The sequence below is a fragment of the Fukomys damarensis genome, unplaced genomic scaffold (assembly GCF_012274545.1).
Source record: "Fukomys damarensis isolate Sample0158 unplaced genomic scaffold, DMR_v1.0_HiC HiC_scaffold_14, whole genome shotgun sequence".
Lineage (NCBI taxonomy): Eukaryota > Metazoa > Chordata > Mammalia > Rodentia > Bathyergidae > Fukomys > Fukomys damarensis.
The window spans coordinates 36,781,450-36,795,877 of record NW_022900926.1 but is presented as its reverse complement, the minus strand read 5'-3'; the positions used below and the strand labels follow the sequence as shown (position 1 = coordinate 36,795,877).

The 14,428-nt window shown below is 41.5% G+C and overlaps 1 protein-coding gene across 1 annotated transcript; it reads right to left on the bottom strand.

Annotated features, from left to right (window-relative positions):
* Nucleotides 1–4,046: 4,046 nt before the first annotated feature.
* Ttll2 (tubulin tyrosine ligase like 2) lies at nt 4,047–5,936 on the bottom strand. Its single transcript, XM_033763167.1, is given in 6 exon segments — nt 4,047–4,108; nt 4,111–4,180; nt 4,391–4,522; nt 4,525–4,895; nt 4,898–5,342; nt 5,931–5,936. Coding segments are annotated over 6 exon segments (1,086 nt in total).
* Between the last annotated feature and the right edge of the window lie 8,492 nt (nt 5,937–14,428).

Genomic DNA, 14,428 nt, shown 5'->3' with positions numbered 1-14,428 from the left:
TTTAGCATGGCTGATGCTTTTCAACAAGCACCTTACACAAAAGACAAAACCAAACAATTAAGATTACTGCTTAGCTTCCTACATAGCTACATCTACTCTATAGCATTATTCATTCATAATTAATTTTATCCCTCCCTAGAACCATCTCTATAATTGTTTTGGTATTATCCTGGTATTTATTTTTGTATTCATTTTTACTTCTTGGCCCGCATAAGAGAATAACACTGAAAAACTTAATTAGACTAGCTAAAATTATAGAAACTGTATTTCCCTGGCAATCCAGTGGCTAATTGAGAGCTGTGGCTCAATGCGCCAACCCAACAGCAGAGAGTACTGTGTGCCACACCAGGAGCCTAAGAACGGACCAAAGTTGCACTGTCACTAATGACACCACCATTTGTTGAATTTGGTTTGCTAGTTTATTATGCAGAGTTTTTAATCTGTGGTCATCAGGGATATTGACCTATTCTTTTCTTGTAGTGTCCTTGTCTGACTTTAGTATCAGGGCACTGTAAACCTGGCAAAATAAGTTTGAAAGTATCTACTCTTCCTCAATTTTGGGGGGTGAATTTGAAAATGGGTGCTCTGTTACCACATGGAGGTCTTGTTCAGGTTCTAGATGACTTAAAGAATTGAGTGGAACACCCAAGAGTACTAGAAGATAAGTGATTTATTTTAAAGGGAAAAGACAAAGTTGATGCCCAGAGTGGGAGTGGGCCAGTAAGAAGAGTTCACAGCACCAAGGGGGCTTGGTGTTGAAAGTTTTAAGCGTTAGGGTTTGGGGTGCAATTGAGGGTTTTGTCTGAGTTATGACTCTTGCCAATGAGCAGCTTGACTCAGCTGTTTTGTGGAGCAGTGGACTTTTTAATCTTTTATGACCCTTAGGGGAACTGTCATGGCATCTAAAGTCCTCAGGGGGGTCAAATTTTAGTCATCAGTGACATAGTGATCAGAGTTGGGGTCAGTCAAGGGTTGTGGAAGACCACTAGGCATATGCCCGGGACTTACTGTGTATGAGCTAAGTAACTTGGTCTCATTTTGCCATTGTGTTTAGACCTCAGCATCAGGGTCCTGGGTTAATGCATAACTAAGAAGGTGGATCTAGTCCCAGAAAGTATGATCCAAGTTGGGCCCTTTTTTTCTCCTCACCTATTTGCTTATTTACCCCAGGCCTCAGGCCTATCCCTGAAAGTGGACTTGAGGGTGGACAAGCCCCTCCCTTCTTTCTCTATCCTTTTTCTTAGTTATTTCCTGCCTTAGATCAGCAGAATTCAGCAGGGAAATCATCAGGTCCTGGAAGTTTCTTTGATGGAAGAATCTTATTACTGTACAAGTTTTCCATGTCTTCATGATCCTGTCTTGGTAGTCTGTATGTTTTTAGGATCATAGTAGTTTCATGATCTTTTGTATTATTCCTGTGGTTCCATTGCAACCATTTTCATTTCTGATTTTATTCATTTGAGTCTTCTCTTCTTTTTTTCTTAGTCCAGCTAAAGTTTGTTGATTTGGGTTGTCCTCTCAGAAAAACTCCGGAATTGGGGACACCAAAGAGACAGGAAGGTCAGTGAGAGAGGGTAATGAAGTGTGAATATGATCAAACTATTTTATCTGCATGTATGAAAACATCACATCAAAACCTATTATTTTGTGCAATTAATACACACCAATAAAAAGTAGAAAATGTTTCCAAAAATATTCAGATATGTTTGTAGGTGCACACGTGAAAATACAACAGGTTGATACAAAAACCAACGGCAGCTGCTGCTGAGGAGAGACCTGGTGTACACACTGAGAGGAAGCTTCCCTTTTAGTGTCAGATGCCTGACCCTGCTTTATGCTTTATCTTTCTCATCAACCTATATTTGCAATTTTAATAAAATAAATGTTTAAAAAACCTAGCTCTTCATTTTGTTTCTCCCTTTTACTGTTTTTCTAGTCTCTATTTCATTTATGTCTGCTGTAGTTTTTACTATTCTCTTCATTTTACCATCTTTAGGCTTAGTTTTCTCTTTTAAACTTCTTGAGGTATATTGTGAGGTTTATTTGAGATCTTCTTTCTCGATGTAGCTGTTTATTGCTTATGATCATTAACTATAATACATCATCTTAACTCTAGGAAGATTAGTAAAGCTTTCGGTGCAGACTCTTCAGCTTTCCAATGCCGACTCTCGGGCTTTTAACACACTCATACTGGTGATTCTGCAGTGAGCTTCCGGCCTGGGATGCTGGTCCAATATCCAGTACTGTGTGGTCTGTCTTGCCACTGTGCAGACAGCCATTTTGTATTCTTCTGCCTCTGATTCTGCAGACAGACATGTGGACTCTTCCCCTTGTGATCCTAATAAATCCCTTGTATAATTCTACATATGATTTATATTGATTTTGTTCTCCTGGTGAACCCTAACTAATATATTACTATAAATTTCTTTCTTAGAACTGCTTTTGTTTATATCCCATAAGTTTTGGTATATCATGGCTCAGTTTTCATCATCTCAGGATACTTTACATTTTCCTTCTAATTTATACATTGGTTCGTTCATTGGTTGTTAAATGTGTGTGCGTTTGTAGGAGGTGAGCCTGGCACAAGGTGTTTGGACTATGGCTGAAGGTCTCTTGAGTGTAGTACAGCAGTTCTCAGGGTGGGGATGGACTTACTGTGGGCATCCACATGTGCCTGCCTGCTTTATGACATGATTTGAAGCAGAGAAGATGCCAGTGATGTGCTCAGTCTCTAGGACCATGAGCCAAAATAAATCTCTCTTCTCTGTAAATCACTGTCTCGGGTACTCTCTTATAGCCACAGAAAGCAAAGACACCACTCCTGCCTCTTTTGGTTGTCATTTTCCTGGAATGCCTTTCCCTGTCTCCTCACTTACAGTCTATATGTGCTCTTAAGGCTAAGGTGGGTCTACTGTAAGCTGCATCACACTACATTTTTTTAAAAAATCCACTATCTACTCTGTATCTTTTGATTGGAAATTTTAAATATTTACATTTAAAACAATTATTCTCTTTTATTCCTGAAGAGCAGCTTTCCTGGATATACTATTCTTGGTTGACATTTTTAAAGGAAATTTAATTATTATTTGTTTAATTCCTTTTATTGTGGTAAAATACATATCTACCATTAGGAATGGTACATTCACAATGTTATGCAATCATCGCCACTAGTACCAGATCATTTCCATCACTCTAAGAGGAAACTCCGGCCTAGTTCCCAGTCCTCATTCCCCACTTCCCATTCCCCCTCCTTTGGCTCCTGGAACAAAAAAAACATGCCTTCTGTGGGTTTCCATCTCTGAATTTTCATGTCAGTGGGATCGTGCAGTCTGTGGCCTTTTGTGCCTAGCTGCTTTCCCTTAGCATAATGTTTTCAAGTGACCTTTATGTACCAGGACTCTTCCAATACTTTTAATCAGTTAGGAGTGAAAATATGCCTAGTCTGGAAGATTCTGCCACCACATGCTGGGGCAGTGATCAGCGACACAGCTGTTCAAGGCAGGGAATTCTTCAAGGTGCCGATAGATGCCTAGTGGAGAACTACCTGCTACAGGTCTGATTTAGCAGCCAGGATCTATGAATGACACAGATTTTTGAGTTTTCAGTAATTCATCTTACTCTCAATGACTGCTCATTTGGTTGACAAAATAGTTTTGACAAAAAAATGGTTGGTTAAAGATCAAAATGTTAATTCCTGGATATTTTTGTACTGTTTTCACCTAACAATTCTTTAAAAAATTACAGTGCTTTTTTTTTTTGTCATGTTGGAATAAATACATAGCATAAATGTAATACAGCATATTTATATATAAGGAAAGAGTTGGGTAGTGTTCTTCCAAGAGATCAGATCAAATAAACATGAGTGACAATGTACGTAATCACCACTTGGACAGCTACATTCTTCAGAGCTGTCTATATTTGCTGCCACACCTTAAGTTTCCATGACATGGTCAAATGTTGAAGGTACACATAATGGGATTGATATATTGCGCTCTTTGGGACAGGAAACCTTGGTTTTCAAAAGGCCGTATTGCCTTCTCTTGATTTTACTTTCTGGCACTTGAGAATGAATGTTTCTTATTCACTAGTTTCTAGAGATCTCGGATTTCCTTTTGACATTTAGTCTATTTGTGGAAACTCAAAAAGTAACTGCATTGAGAGGAAAAATGATCAAAGTTACCTGCTTGGAGATCAACCAGCACCTGACAGGATACTGAGGGTAATCTTTGACTGAATGCATTTAATGTGGGGAGTGAATATCCTATAAGGTGTGTGTCTGCCTGTATCTTTGGTTTGGTTTTGGGCACCTCTATTGGTGATAGAAGTGAGTCCTACTCGATGGTATTTCTCTCAGCCTGAAGGTGTGTGTGCATGCAGGATGCATTCTCACCACTTTCTCCATAGCACGGTCCTTCTCACCATGCACCCTGACTGTGAACTGCACCGAATATGCATGGGGGAAAGAGTTATGCACAGTGCTGAGCTGATTATCATTGCTGGCAAAAAAGATGTTGGAATGTCCAAAGGAGATGTTGTAGCTTTACTGCATTCCTTCTCCTCATTTCTCAGACCATTTAAACAAACTGGTTTAGTCATGTCAAGGACAAGTCTTCTCCTCACTAATGCATCTGTTGGACAATGCAAGGACAGGGTTCACTTCTAAAAGCATGGTTTCAAGTTGTCACCAGTCAAAATATACAACCAAAAGAGCTCAAAGCAAGTGGCAGTGAAGGACACTGATGGGGCCATGGTGAAGATGGTGAGGATAATCACAGGGAGGATTTGATGCCACAACAGCAGGGCATCCACATCCTGGTTGAGAAGGTAGAGAAAGAAGAACTGCCTGAGAGTCCACTTGTAGCCACGATCATCCCCCTCTTTGATCTGCACAAATCTCCAGATTTATAGATGCTGCTGTAGGTCACATGGGTATAACAGTCTTGCAGATTATTGAGGGTCAAACTTCTGTGGCAAACCATTAACCTTTCCTGATACATCTAGGTGGTCAAAAGCTTAAAGCCCCTACTAACAAATGAACAGTTGCAGATGTATTTCTGGACTCTATATATGTCACCAAAGATTAGATCTTTAATTATTATCTCCCTCTAGTGAGATAATTTGGCCAGTCTGCAAATTCGGTAACTGTGTTTAGTCTTTGGCATCTGCTTCTCCTGATATTCAGGCCTGAACTGACATGAGCATGGCAAACATCAGGGGGTGAGTTCCTAAAGGGCAGCACCATACCTTCTCCTCATGTGCTCTGGGTTTCTGGCCAGATGGTTCTTCCTGGCAAGCTTGGTGATACCCAGGGGGTGGTTCAGCCACTGCCGTGTCTTGGCAATCTGGAAGGAGGAGGTTCTCCAGTTCAGGTGCCAATTCTACACATTCTGCCCCTGGTCCCAGCTGCTCTCAAGCAGGATGCCCTACACCATGTCTGGCATGCCATCATCCACGCAGAACAAGAGGCCTTGTGAAGCCAGCCCTCTGCAAGCTCGTCTTCTGTCAAGAAATGGGTTGTTTTCTAATAATCGAAAGTGAAGAGTGTTCCTGTGGCAGAGATCTAGCAGAGCTTTCAGAAGAGAGATTGTGCTGTTTGTTCTGTGTGCCATACGACCCCAGGGATATCCACCTTTTGTCACCTAGGGGCCTCCCTGCCATGTCCACAGAGCAGACCCCTCCCTGTTTTCTCCCCATCTTCCCTCTGTCCATCTGCTTGCTATGTTCTGTTGGTGTTGTTTTATATTTTTCTTTTATATATTTTCCCCATTAAATTTATTGGTACATTTAAAGCAAACAGTACAGTTACATTTATCATCGGGATCTTGTATCATTGGTTCAGATTTTTCCCCCTGCCCTCCCTTCACCCCCTTCACCCTAGTGTCAAGTTTTAAGTGGTTGCAATTATACCATGAAAGCTTTGGAGGACCTACAGCCATTGTTCCACTGTCCACCATGAAGAATCCTACTGGCCTGGAAAGGCAGTCTAATTCGCAACAAAAAATGAAACATTTTTATAGTTTAATGAGTTCAAGTATGTTAAAGAAGCTTTAAACTGTGATATTCTATGAGGCCAAACACCCAGGTGGCTGCCTGAGGGCTGGGTCCCCTGGAGGTGCAGAGGGCAGAGGTGTGGACCATTCTAGTAGGTGGTTAGTTGGGATAAAATTGTTGAGAAGGAAACATGGAGCTTTAACAAACCTATTCAGCAGAAACAATGATAATGTGAATATTATGTCTCATATTTTAAAAGATAAGTGGAAAATGCAGGTTTAAAATATTCTTCTGAATATCAAAGAAGAGGAACAAGCTAGTTCTTTTTTTTTGAGACAATTATAACTGATGATAATGTATGATGTTGCATTATGAACTGGAGAAGAAAGCAAAAGTGTCAAAGCCTCTTAGGGAGAATGAAGACATTCCCAAGTCCAAAGACAATATGCTCATCAAAAATTCCAAGTTAAGGAAATTTTGATGTGCTTCTTTGTCAATGTTAGCATCATTCATGCATAATTTATCACATAATGACATACATAACTTGCTGGATGGAAATGGTGTAGTGTTTTAGAGTCTGATTGATGCAAAAGGGGTGAATTTTGACAGATGTTGCATTTTCAGTGAGGCGAGTTTTGAGGAGAGAGGGGAGGAGAGGGACAGAAGTCAAGGAGGGAGGGAAGGAGTAACAGAGGGAGGATGGAGGGAGGGAGGAGAGAAAGAGGGACAGAAGCATTCAGAGAGGGAGGGAAGAAGAAATGGAGTGAAGGAAAGAAGAAAGCAGGGAGACCTGGCTTTCGACTACTTTTTTCTCCTTTTTTTAAATTGAGAGGAGTCGTTAGTGGGGGGGTGGAGACAACTTGTTTCCAAATAATCTTATTTTTTTAATTAATTAATTTTATTGGTACATTTAAGGTATACAATGTAGTGGCATTCATCATTGGAAATTTGCACCTTTACATAATCCATCTTGGTTCTTATTCTTTCCCCATTCCCCTGCCCTCCCTTCAACCCTAACCCCTCCCTATCTACAAAGGCTTTGTTTCAATTTTTTCTTTTTCTCATGTTAATTCCATTCCCATCTTTCTTTCCCCTATCCCTCCCATTTGCCCTTCTGCTTTGCATCTTTTCTTCCTATTTCAAGTTATGTATTATACCTTTTAGTCCTTATGTATACTTTCCGTTTCTCACACTAGAGAAACTACTTGGTATTTACACATTTATCCTGTTTATTTCATGTTTTCACTCAGTGTGCATCCATTTAGCTATAAATGTCTCTAGTTTCTCATTCTTTATGGCTGAGTAGTACTCCATTTTACTTTTTTTTTAAATCACATTTTCTTTATCCAGTCTCCTGTTGATGGGCAACTGGGCTGCTTCCAAGTTTTAGCTATCATGAATTGTGCTGCTATGAACATGGGTGCATATATATCATTGTGGTATGATTCTTTTACTTCTTTGTGAGAGATACCCAGCAGGGGGATAACTGAGTCAAATGGGACCTCCAATCCTAGTTCTTTAAGGTATCTCCATATCAGACCTGTATCTCTCACCAAGCATGAAACTAAAATTGAAATGGATTAAAGAACTAAATATTAAAAGAGAAACAGGGCCGGGGATTGAGCACAGTGGTTCTGCCACCTGCTTCATAAGCACAAGGTCCTGAGTTCAATCCCCAGTACCTAAACAAAACAAAACAAAACAAAACAAAAAAACCAAAAAACCAGAAGCACTAAACCAGCTGGAAAAGAGGTTAGGTAAAACTCTTGAAGACACTGGTGTAGGAAAAGATTTTATGAACAAAACCTCAGTTGCCCATGAACTAGCACAAACAATCAACAAGTAGGTTCTCTTCTTATTAAAAAGCTTCTGCACAGCCAAAGAAACAACCAATAGTGTGAAGAGACAATCCACAATGTGGAAAAACTTTTCACCAGATCTTCCTCAGACAAAAGTCTACTATCTAGAATATATAAAGAACTAAAAAAAATCAGACCTCCCAAATTTAAAGACCCAATCCAAAAATGGGCATCTGAAATGAACAGACACTTCTCAGACAAAGAAGCAGAAATAGCAAATAATCATATGAAAAAATGTTCAACAGCACTGGTCATTCTAGAGATGCAGATGAAAAGAAGACTGGGATTCCACCTCCCCCCAGAAAGAATGGCTGTTAACATGGTATCAGCCAATAACAAATGCTGGCAGGGCTGTGGGGAAAGAGGGACGCTGCTGCACTGCTGGTGGGAGTATAGACTGGTGCACCCACTGTGGAAACCTTCGTAAAACTAAAGACCCACTGCTATGGATGGTTTTCTACTAACAGGTTGAGGTTAACAGGAGAGTGGTAGTTCCAAAAGATCTGTAAACAAAACAGTGTTGACAAAAGGAGTTACCCATCATTGATAAGACAAGAAACACTCAAAATTGTAAATCTAGTATAATTATTAAAAACTTCAATCTCAGTTTACGGTGATATTTTCAAATTGCATTCAGTGGCATTACCAAGATTTCAAGTAGTGTGTGTACGTGTATGCATTTGCGTGTGTGTCTTGTGTTTGTATGGTATGTGATGTGTGTATATGTAAAGTGCATGTATGTCATGTGGTGTTCATAGTGTGTGTGGTATATGTTGCGTGTTTGTGGTTTGTGTATGGGGGAGGTCAGAGGTAAGTAATTTGAAATCTGGGTTAAAGTTACAAAGGCTTTTCTTGGGATGGGATGCAGCTAGTGCTGGAGCACTTGGGTGGTCTGTGCAAAGGCCCTTGGCTCCATCATCAGCACCCCTCCATGCTTTTCTTTCTGCCTATGAGAAAGAGACTACATTTCCCAGACTCATTTGATCATAAGTACTCTAGTTCCTCACTTACCACTGCACACACCACGGTGGGACATAGTAAGTCAAGCAAACTAAACTAAATATTGAGTAATATTTGACATCTCTACCCTCTCCCCAACCTTGAAAAAAAACATGTTAGAGGCTCAAATAGAGTAGCGCATGGCAGCATGAGCCATGTCCCTCTGTAGGATGGGCTCCTGGTAAAGGCGCATCGCTTGAGCCTGTGCAGGTCTGAGAACCCAGGAACTTCCACAAGACCAAGGAAACCAGCTAGTGCTCCTGGTGAGAAGCGATACATACCTTACGAGGAGACCTCATGCATCACAAGAGCTGCTGACACAATATGATGCTGGCCTCCAACCGCATTTGAATTAAGTGTCCATTTCGCCATTAAAATGTCATTGGGAAACTACTCGCCTGATGAGGATTTTTCTTTCCAGAGACATTTGTGTAGCAACTTCAAGCTTCCTTCCTCGTGCCTCTTTTCACTGTGGAGACGTTGAGCATAGCAGAAGTTCCTTTGATTAAGTACACGAGGCGGAGGCAGAATGTGCATTGATTAGAAGTTCTGAGGTCTGGACACTGGGCAGAGATCAAGGACTTTGTCCTTTGGCTGTGAAGAGGACCATGAGTAGGGGCCGAAGCTATACAGGGATACTTTTATAATAACAGGTTTCCTTCCCTGACCTGAGACGAGGGGAGGAAGCCACCATTCCTGGGAGTGAAGATGGTGACTGATGATGCTGCTTATTACTTATAGCAGTGAATGTTTAATTGTATATTTATTTATATAATTAATTTATATTCTAAATGATATATTAATTGATACTTAGAAATGATTATGTAGTAATACCTTGTGTGTTATACTACATGATAAATATATAATATAATAAAGGATGGGGTAGTAGTAATATTATATAGTAACAGTACAGATATCAGTATTTCTTGGGCATTATTATTCATGATGTACAATGGATGGCTTTGTCTTCCCCTTTCAGTGCAGTGACTGTGCCTCTGGAGCAATGCCTCTATCTGTTACAAATGGGTTGCTGGAGGCCAGCAGGCAGGCAGTCTGCAGGGCTTGTGTCCCCTGAGCAGGTGTTGAGCCCCAGTAGGATTCTGGATGGGGCAGTGAGGCCAGGAAGGGAGCAGGGGCCCTGGATGCACAGTTGTGTGGCTAGCTCATCTCCAAGAGGCCCCTCTCATAGCCACCACACTGTACCGTGTGAATTACATCTGCTATTTTAGACTCTGCCAGCTCCTGTTCTCTCTGAGGCCTGGAACAAAGTAGTAGAGGTTTTGAAAAACATCTGCTGCTTTTCTGAGTACCCCTTGTCCTTTTCCCTCTCTCCTTACAGTTTCACTGAATCTCAGTAGTTAGAGCATGAGACGAAAAGCAGGCCATAGACTAGATCCTCCGAGTGGGCTATACCCTTTCCTGGACTTGGTGTCCCAGCTGGGCAGGTGGGGTGCACCTAGGGCTACCACGTATCTGAAGCATAATCCTGAGCATAGGGTCTGAGACTAGGTCCCCTGGCTCCCCAGGGAAGGCACTGTCACTCAGAGGACACTCTGGAAACCACGAGGCCTCATGAAAACTGCCCTAGAGAGCTGCGTTTCCTTGTTTTCCTTTTGACTGATAATGCCCTCCCCTTGGCCTGTACTCACTTGTTAGATGTGAGAAGTGACTGAGAGTGGAGTTAGCTCTTTATCACAGCTGTCTATGTGCACAAACACTGGGTTCTACTTGGTAGGGGCTGGTCCCCAGCCATGAGAGTGACTCCGAATTACTGGGGTTGCATTGGTGTGAGAGGGATCATCACCTAGCAGTGTCCCATGAGAGTTCAAGGTGGCCCGGGGGGTGAGGTGGGGGGTTATTTCTTTCAGTGGAGAAGAATCATGTGCCTTTCATAATGATGAAGACGACATGCTGTTTTGTGTGTGGTGTTGGGGATGGAACCCAGCACTTTGCGCATATGAAGTAAGCGCCATGCCACTGAGCTACATCCCCAGCCTCAGGCTTTTTGTGCCCTTACATTTACTATACAACCTTTTCCAGTTCAAACAGCTCTGCCCAAGAAATTACTCATCCGTGCTGACTGGCGCATGCAAATCAGACCTGTGTGGCAGAGGCAGGTGTACTCCTGCACCTGACCTCACACCTGTTCTCCCAACTACAGGCCACCTGTTGGGACCAAGCTGGAGGCCAAGTAGGCCAAGATGCAGGGCCTGTACAGCTGGCAAAGGCTCAGACATGGTGGGCTCATCTAGCCAATTCATCTGCTGAAGTGACTCAGACGGCACTACCTACCTGACTCCCACAAGTTAAAGGAGGAAAGGTTTATTTTAGCTCACAGTTTGTAGAGGTTTCAGTTCATATTGAGCGGGCTCCAAGGCAGGTCAACACGGCAATGGAGAAATAGTCCATGGAATGGCAGGCAGGAAGTAAAGAGTCTTCCTTTTTTCCTTATGTATTCCATCCAGGATACGATCCTATTATTTGGTGCCATCCACACACAGGGTGGGTCTTCCCTCTTCAGTAATCCATCACCCACACTCAGAACTATGCTCAACAAATCAGTGGATTAATCCAGAATTACACTATGATTCAATCACTCCCCAAAGCTCCACCTGTAAGTGCATGAGGCTTTGGGGGGACTTCTAAATATAAGACTTCACACCCCACTTTCTGTATAGCATCCCATTTTTAGGTAAGAAGCCAGGAATCTTAAGGTTAATTCAGCCCTGGAACCCGAAAGTCACTGGACATTTCCATTCCCAAAGAAAAAAAACGTCATCCCAGAAGCTGGCATCATGTTACAAAAATAAAGTAAGTGTTGACTTTTACCCTAAATGCTTAAGTTAGTATCTGTGTGTGTATATGGATATGAAACGTAACTGGATATTTGAACTTCCAGCCTACAACACTCACAATGTACTGGTGGGAAATTGTAAAAATGATGCCAGTAAGGACAAAAATGTCTGCTGACATCATGCAATTAATGAAAGATACAAATAACTCACAAAGACATAGCAGTCTGGAGCACTTAACTGAAAGGGCTGAGAACCCTGGCCAGGCCCTAAAGGCATAAGTTTATATTAACTGAATAATAATATCTTAAGTTATCCAGAGGAGATTAAATATGGTTCACACTACATAGAATAAAAAGGCAAAGGAGTGTATAATATGCTATAAGTATAACATGCAAATATATCATTACAAACATGGGACTTAACTAGTCACCAATATTTACCTCTTTTTCAGGCAGCAGGTGAAGTCCCGGTCACTGAACCTCTTCAGCCTTACACCTAGCTTGGATGGACTGGCGAGTAAGGAGAGTCTCCAGGGCCACCAGCTTCATTCACTTACACCTGAGAAAAGCTAGGTTTGGAGCTATGGTTCTCAGTCCTGCTAGGAAGTCTCATTGACTTTAAGTGCTATAACTAATAATATGTAAACAACCAAACTTCAAAGCAAAACAAATTACAGATATGCAGTTACATCGATAACTTCGTGATTTCCATCTTGAATTTCTAGTTGTTTCCTTGTGAGGAAGTCTGAGGTTTTCTAGCATAGTTTGTGGGTGGGGCTTAGGAACAGACTCCTAATGAAGGGTAGAGGACACAACGAAGGTTGGTCCCTTTGGCCTGCAAACACTGACAGTTCACTTATGAGACCAAAAGGCTGAGGCAATACCATCACACACACGCTACTGATAGGAGACCATATCACAGGTAGCTGTTCCCCAGCCAATGCCCAGGAAGGAGACAGCAGCATGATGTCGCCATAGTGTTTCCCTTGGGGAAAGTCCAATGAGGGCTCTTCAAGAAGCCTGGAGCCAGCAAAGTAGCCAGTGGGACAAGATTGACCAGGTCCAGGGGCCGAGCAGGGCAGTGCCTGTTGCTGCCTGGAGTCAAAGCAGTGAATCTTATTGGGTACTTTGGACTTGGTTACTACAGAATGTTGCCCCCATGAGAAATTAGTAAGGTGTGAGTTACCACCTCTAGGTTTAAATAGCCACCATTTAGCTCAACTGCAAGTAAAACTATAGGTTTGTGTTTATACACTTTTCATGTAAGAGAAACCATGTGATATCGAAGGTTGTGTGTCTGAGTTACTTCACTTAACATTTCGGTCTCAAGGTGCATCCATTCTCCTACAAATAACTCAAGAGTATCCATTTTTTTGTTTAGACTTTGTCTTTTTAGCACATTCAATGCTGAAAAGACTGACAACTCCAGGTGACTTTCCACTTGGCTGGATTCAAGCTCAAGTTTTAAACAGTATAATTTATCACCACACACCTCAGTCATCACTGAACTGAAAATAGAAATATTTGGGGATCAGGGAGAGGCCTCCTTTTAGGGGTCCATGACACCAGATACTAACAAAGCTGTTTCTGCCAATGTAGAGAACCAGTTTTTCTATGAAACATCAGCCTGTGAACCTGAATTTGCTGTTCTTTACGCTTGGCATGTGCAAAAGATGAAAGAAAAAAATTATACATTTTTCTGTTGAAAGATTTCCACTTTCAGAATTTCAAAAATCAATTCTGAAAGTTCCCCTGCCATTATTGGGTATTCTGGGATTTACTTTATGTAGCTTGTGCTTTCACCTCTCTTGTGATCAGGTTTGCCTAACTTCTTTTCTATTAAAAGCCCCCATACCAGCCACGCTGCAGCGCTGTAAAAACTCGGGACAAGGAAAAATAAAAAAAAGATTAGAAGGAAAAAAAGAATGAAAACAAGTTTGTATCAATAAGGAGGGAAGGAGGGATTGAAGGGAGAAGATAAAGGGGGAAAAAAGAAACAAGATATGTCAAGAACAGACAAGTACAAATTCCCTATGATGAATGTGATCATTATGTATATCTAAAATGTACCAATAAAATTTAAAAAGATAGAAAAACCCCATAGGCCATCTTGCTAGGAACATAAAATGCATACAGCTCTCTCCTCACCTTACTGCCCTATACAGCAGGTTTTAAATTTAGCAGTTAGTTGTTTAGAGACTCAAAATGTTCTGTCTTTATTGAATAAGAACATACAGTAGTTGTGTTTCAAGCATCACTTTCCCAGCTAGGGAGGGCAATCACCCTAGGACATTTGGCTTAGGAATGGTTCCTTTCTCATCTGCCTGCTTCCCTGGTGCAGTGTAAAGTTTATAGTTGTGTTTTACTGCTCATGTGGGCAGATAGAATGCTTCTTTCAGTAAATATATATCTGATATAGTTTTCTCCATCTTTTAGTTGGCCAATTTAAAAGAGTTCCTGCATTGGTGTTCTTTTGAATGAAAGTTTGTATTGCTTTAAACCCAGAACAATTACCCCAGGGTATAGTTCAGCTGTAAAGCATCTGACTTCAGAATAATTATTTTGCTGGCAAAACCATAGTCCAGGAACAGTTTTTTGTTCAATATGAGGAAAGTCTGTCCCCGGTAAAAGCACATCTTTGTCAGTTTGACTGGATGAACCAACGTGTGGTACGAATGGCCCCACAGTCCCAGTGAGTGCCATGCTGTTCTGCCCCTCCACAAAGAGACATTGGAAGGACATGGGCTTGCTTCAGCTGGTGGGGTGATGCCCACACATCCTGCCT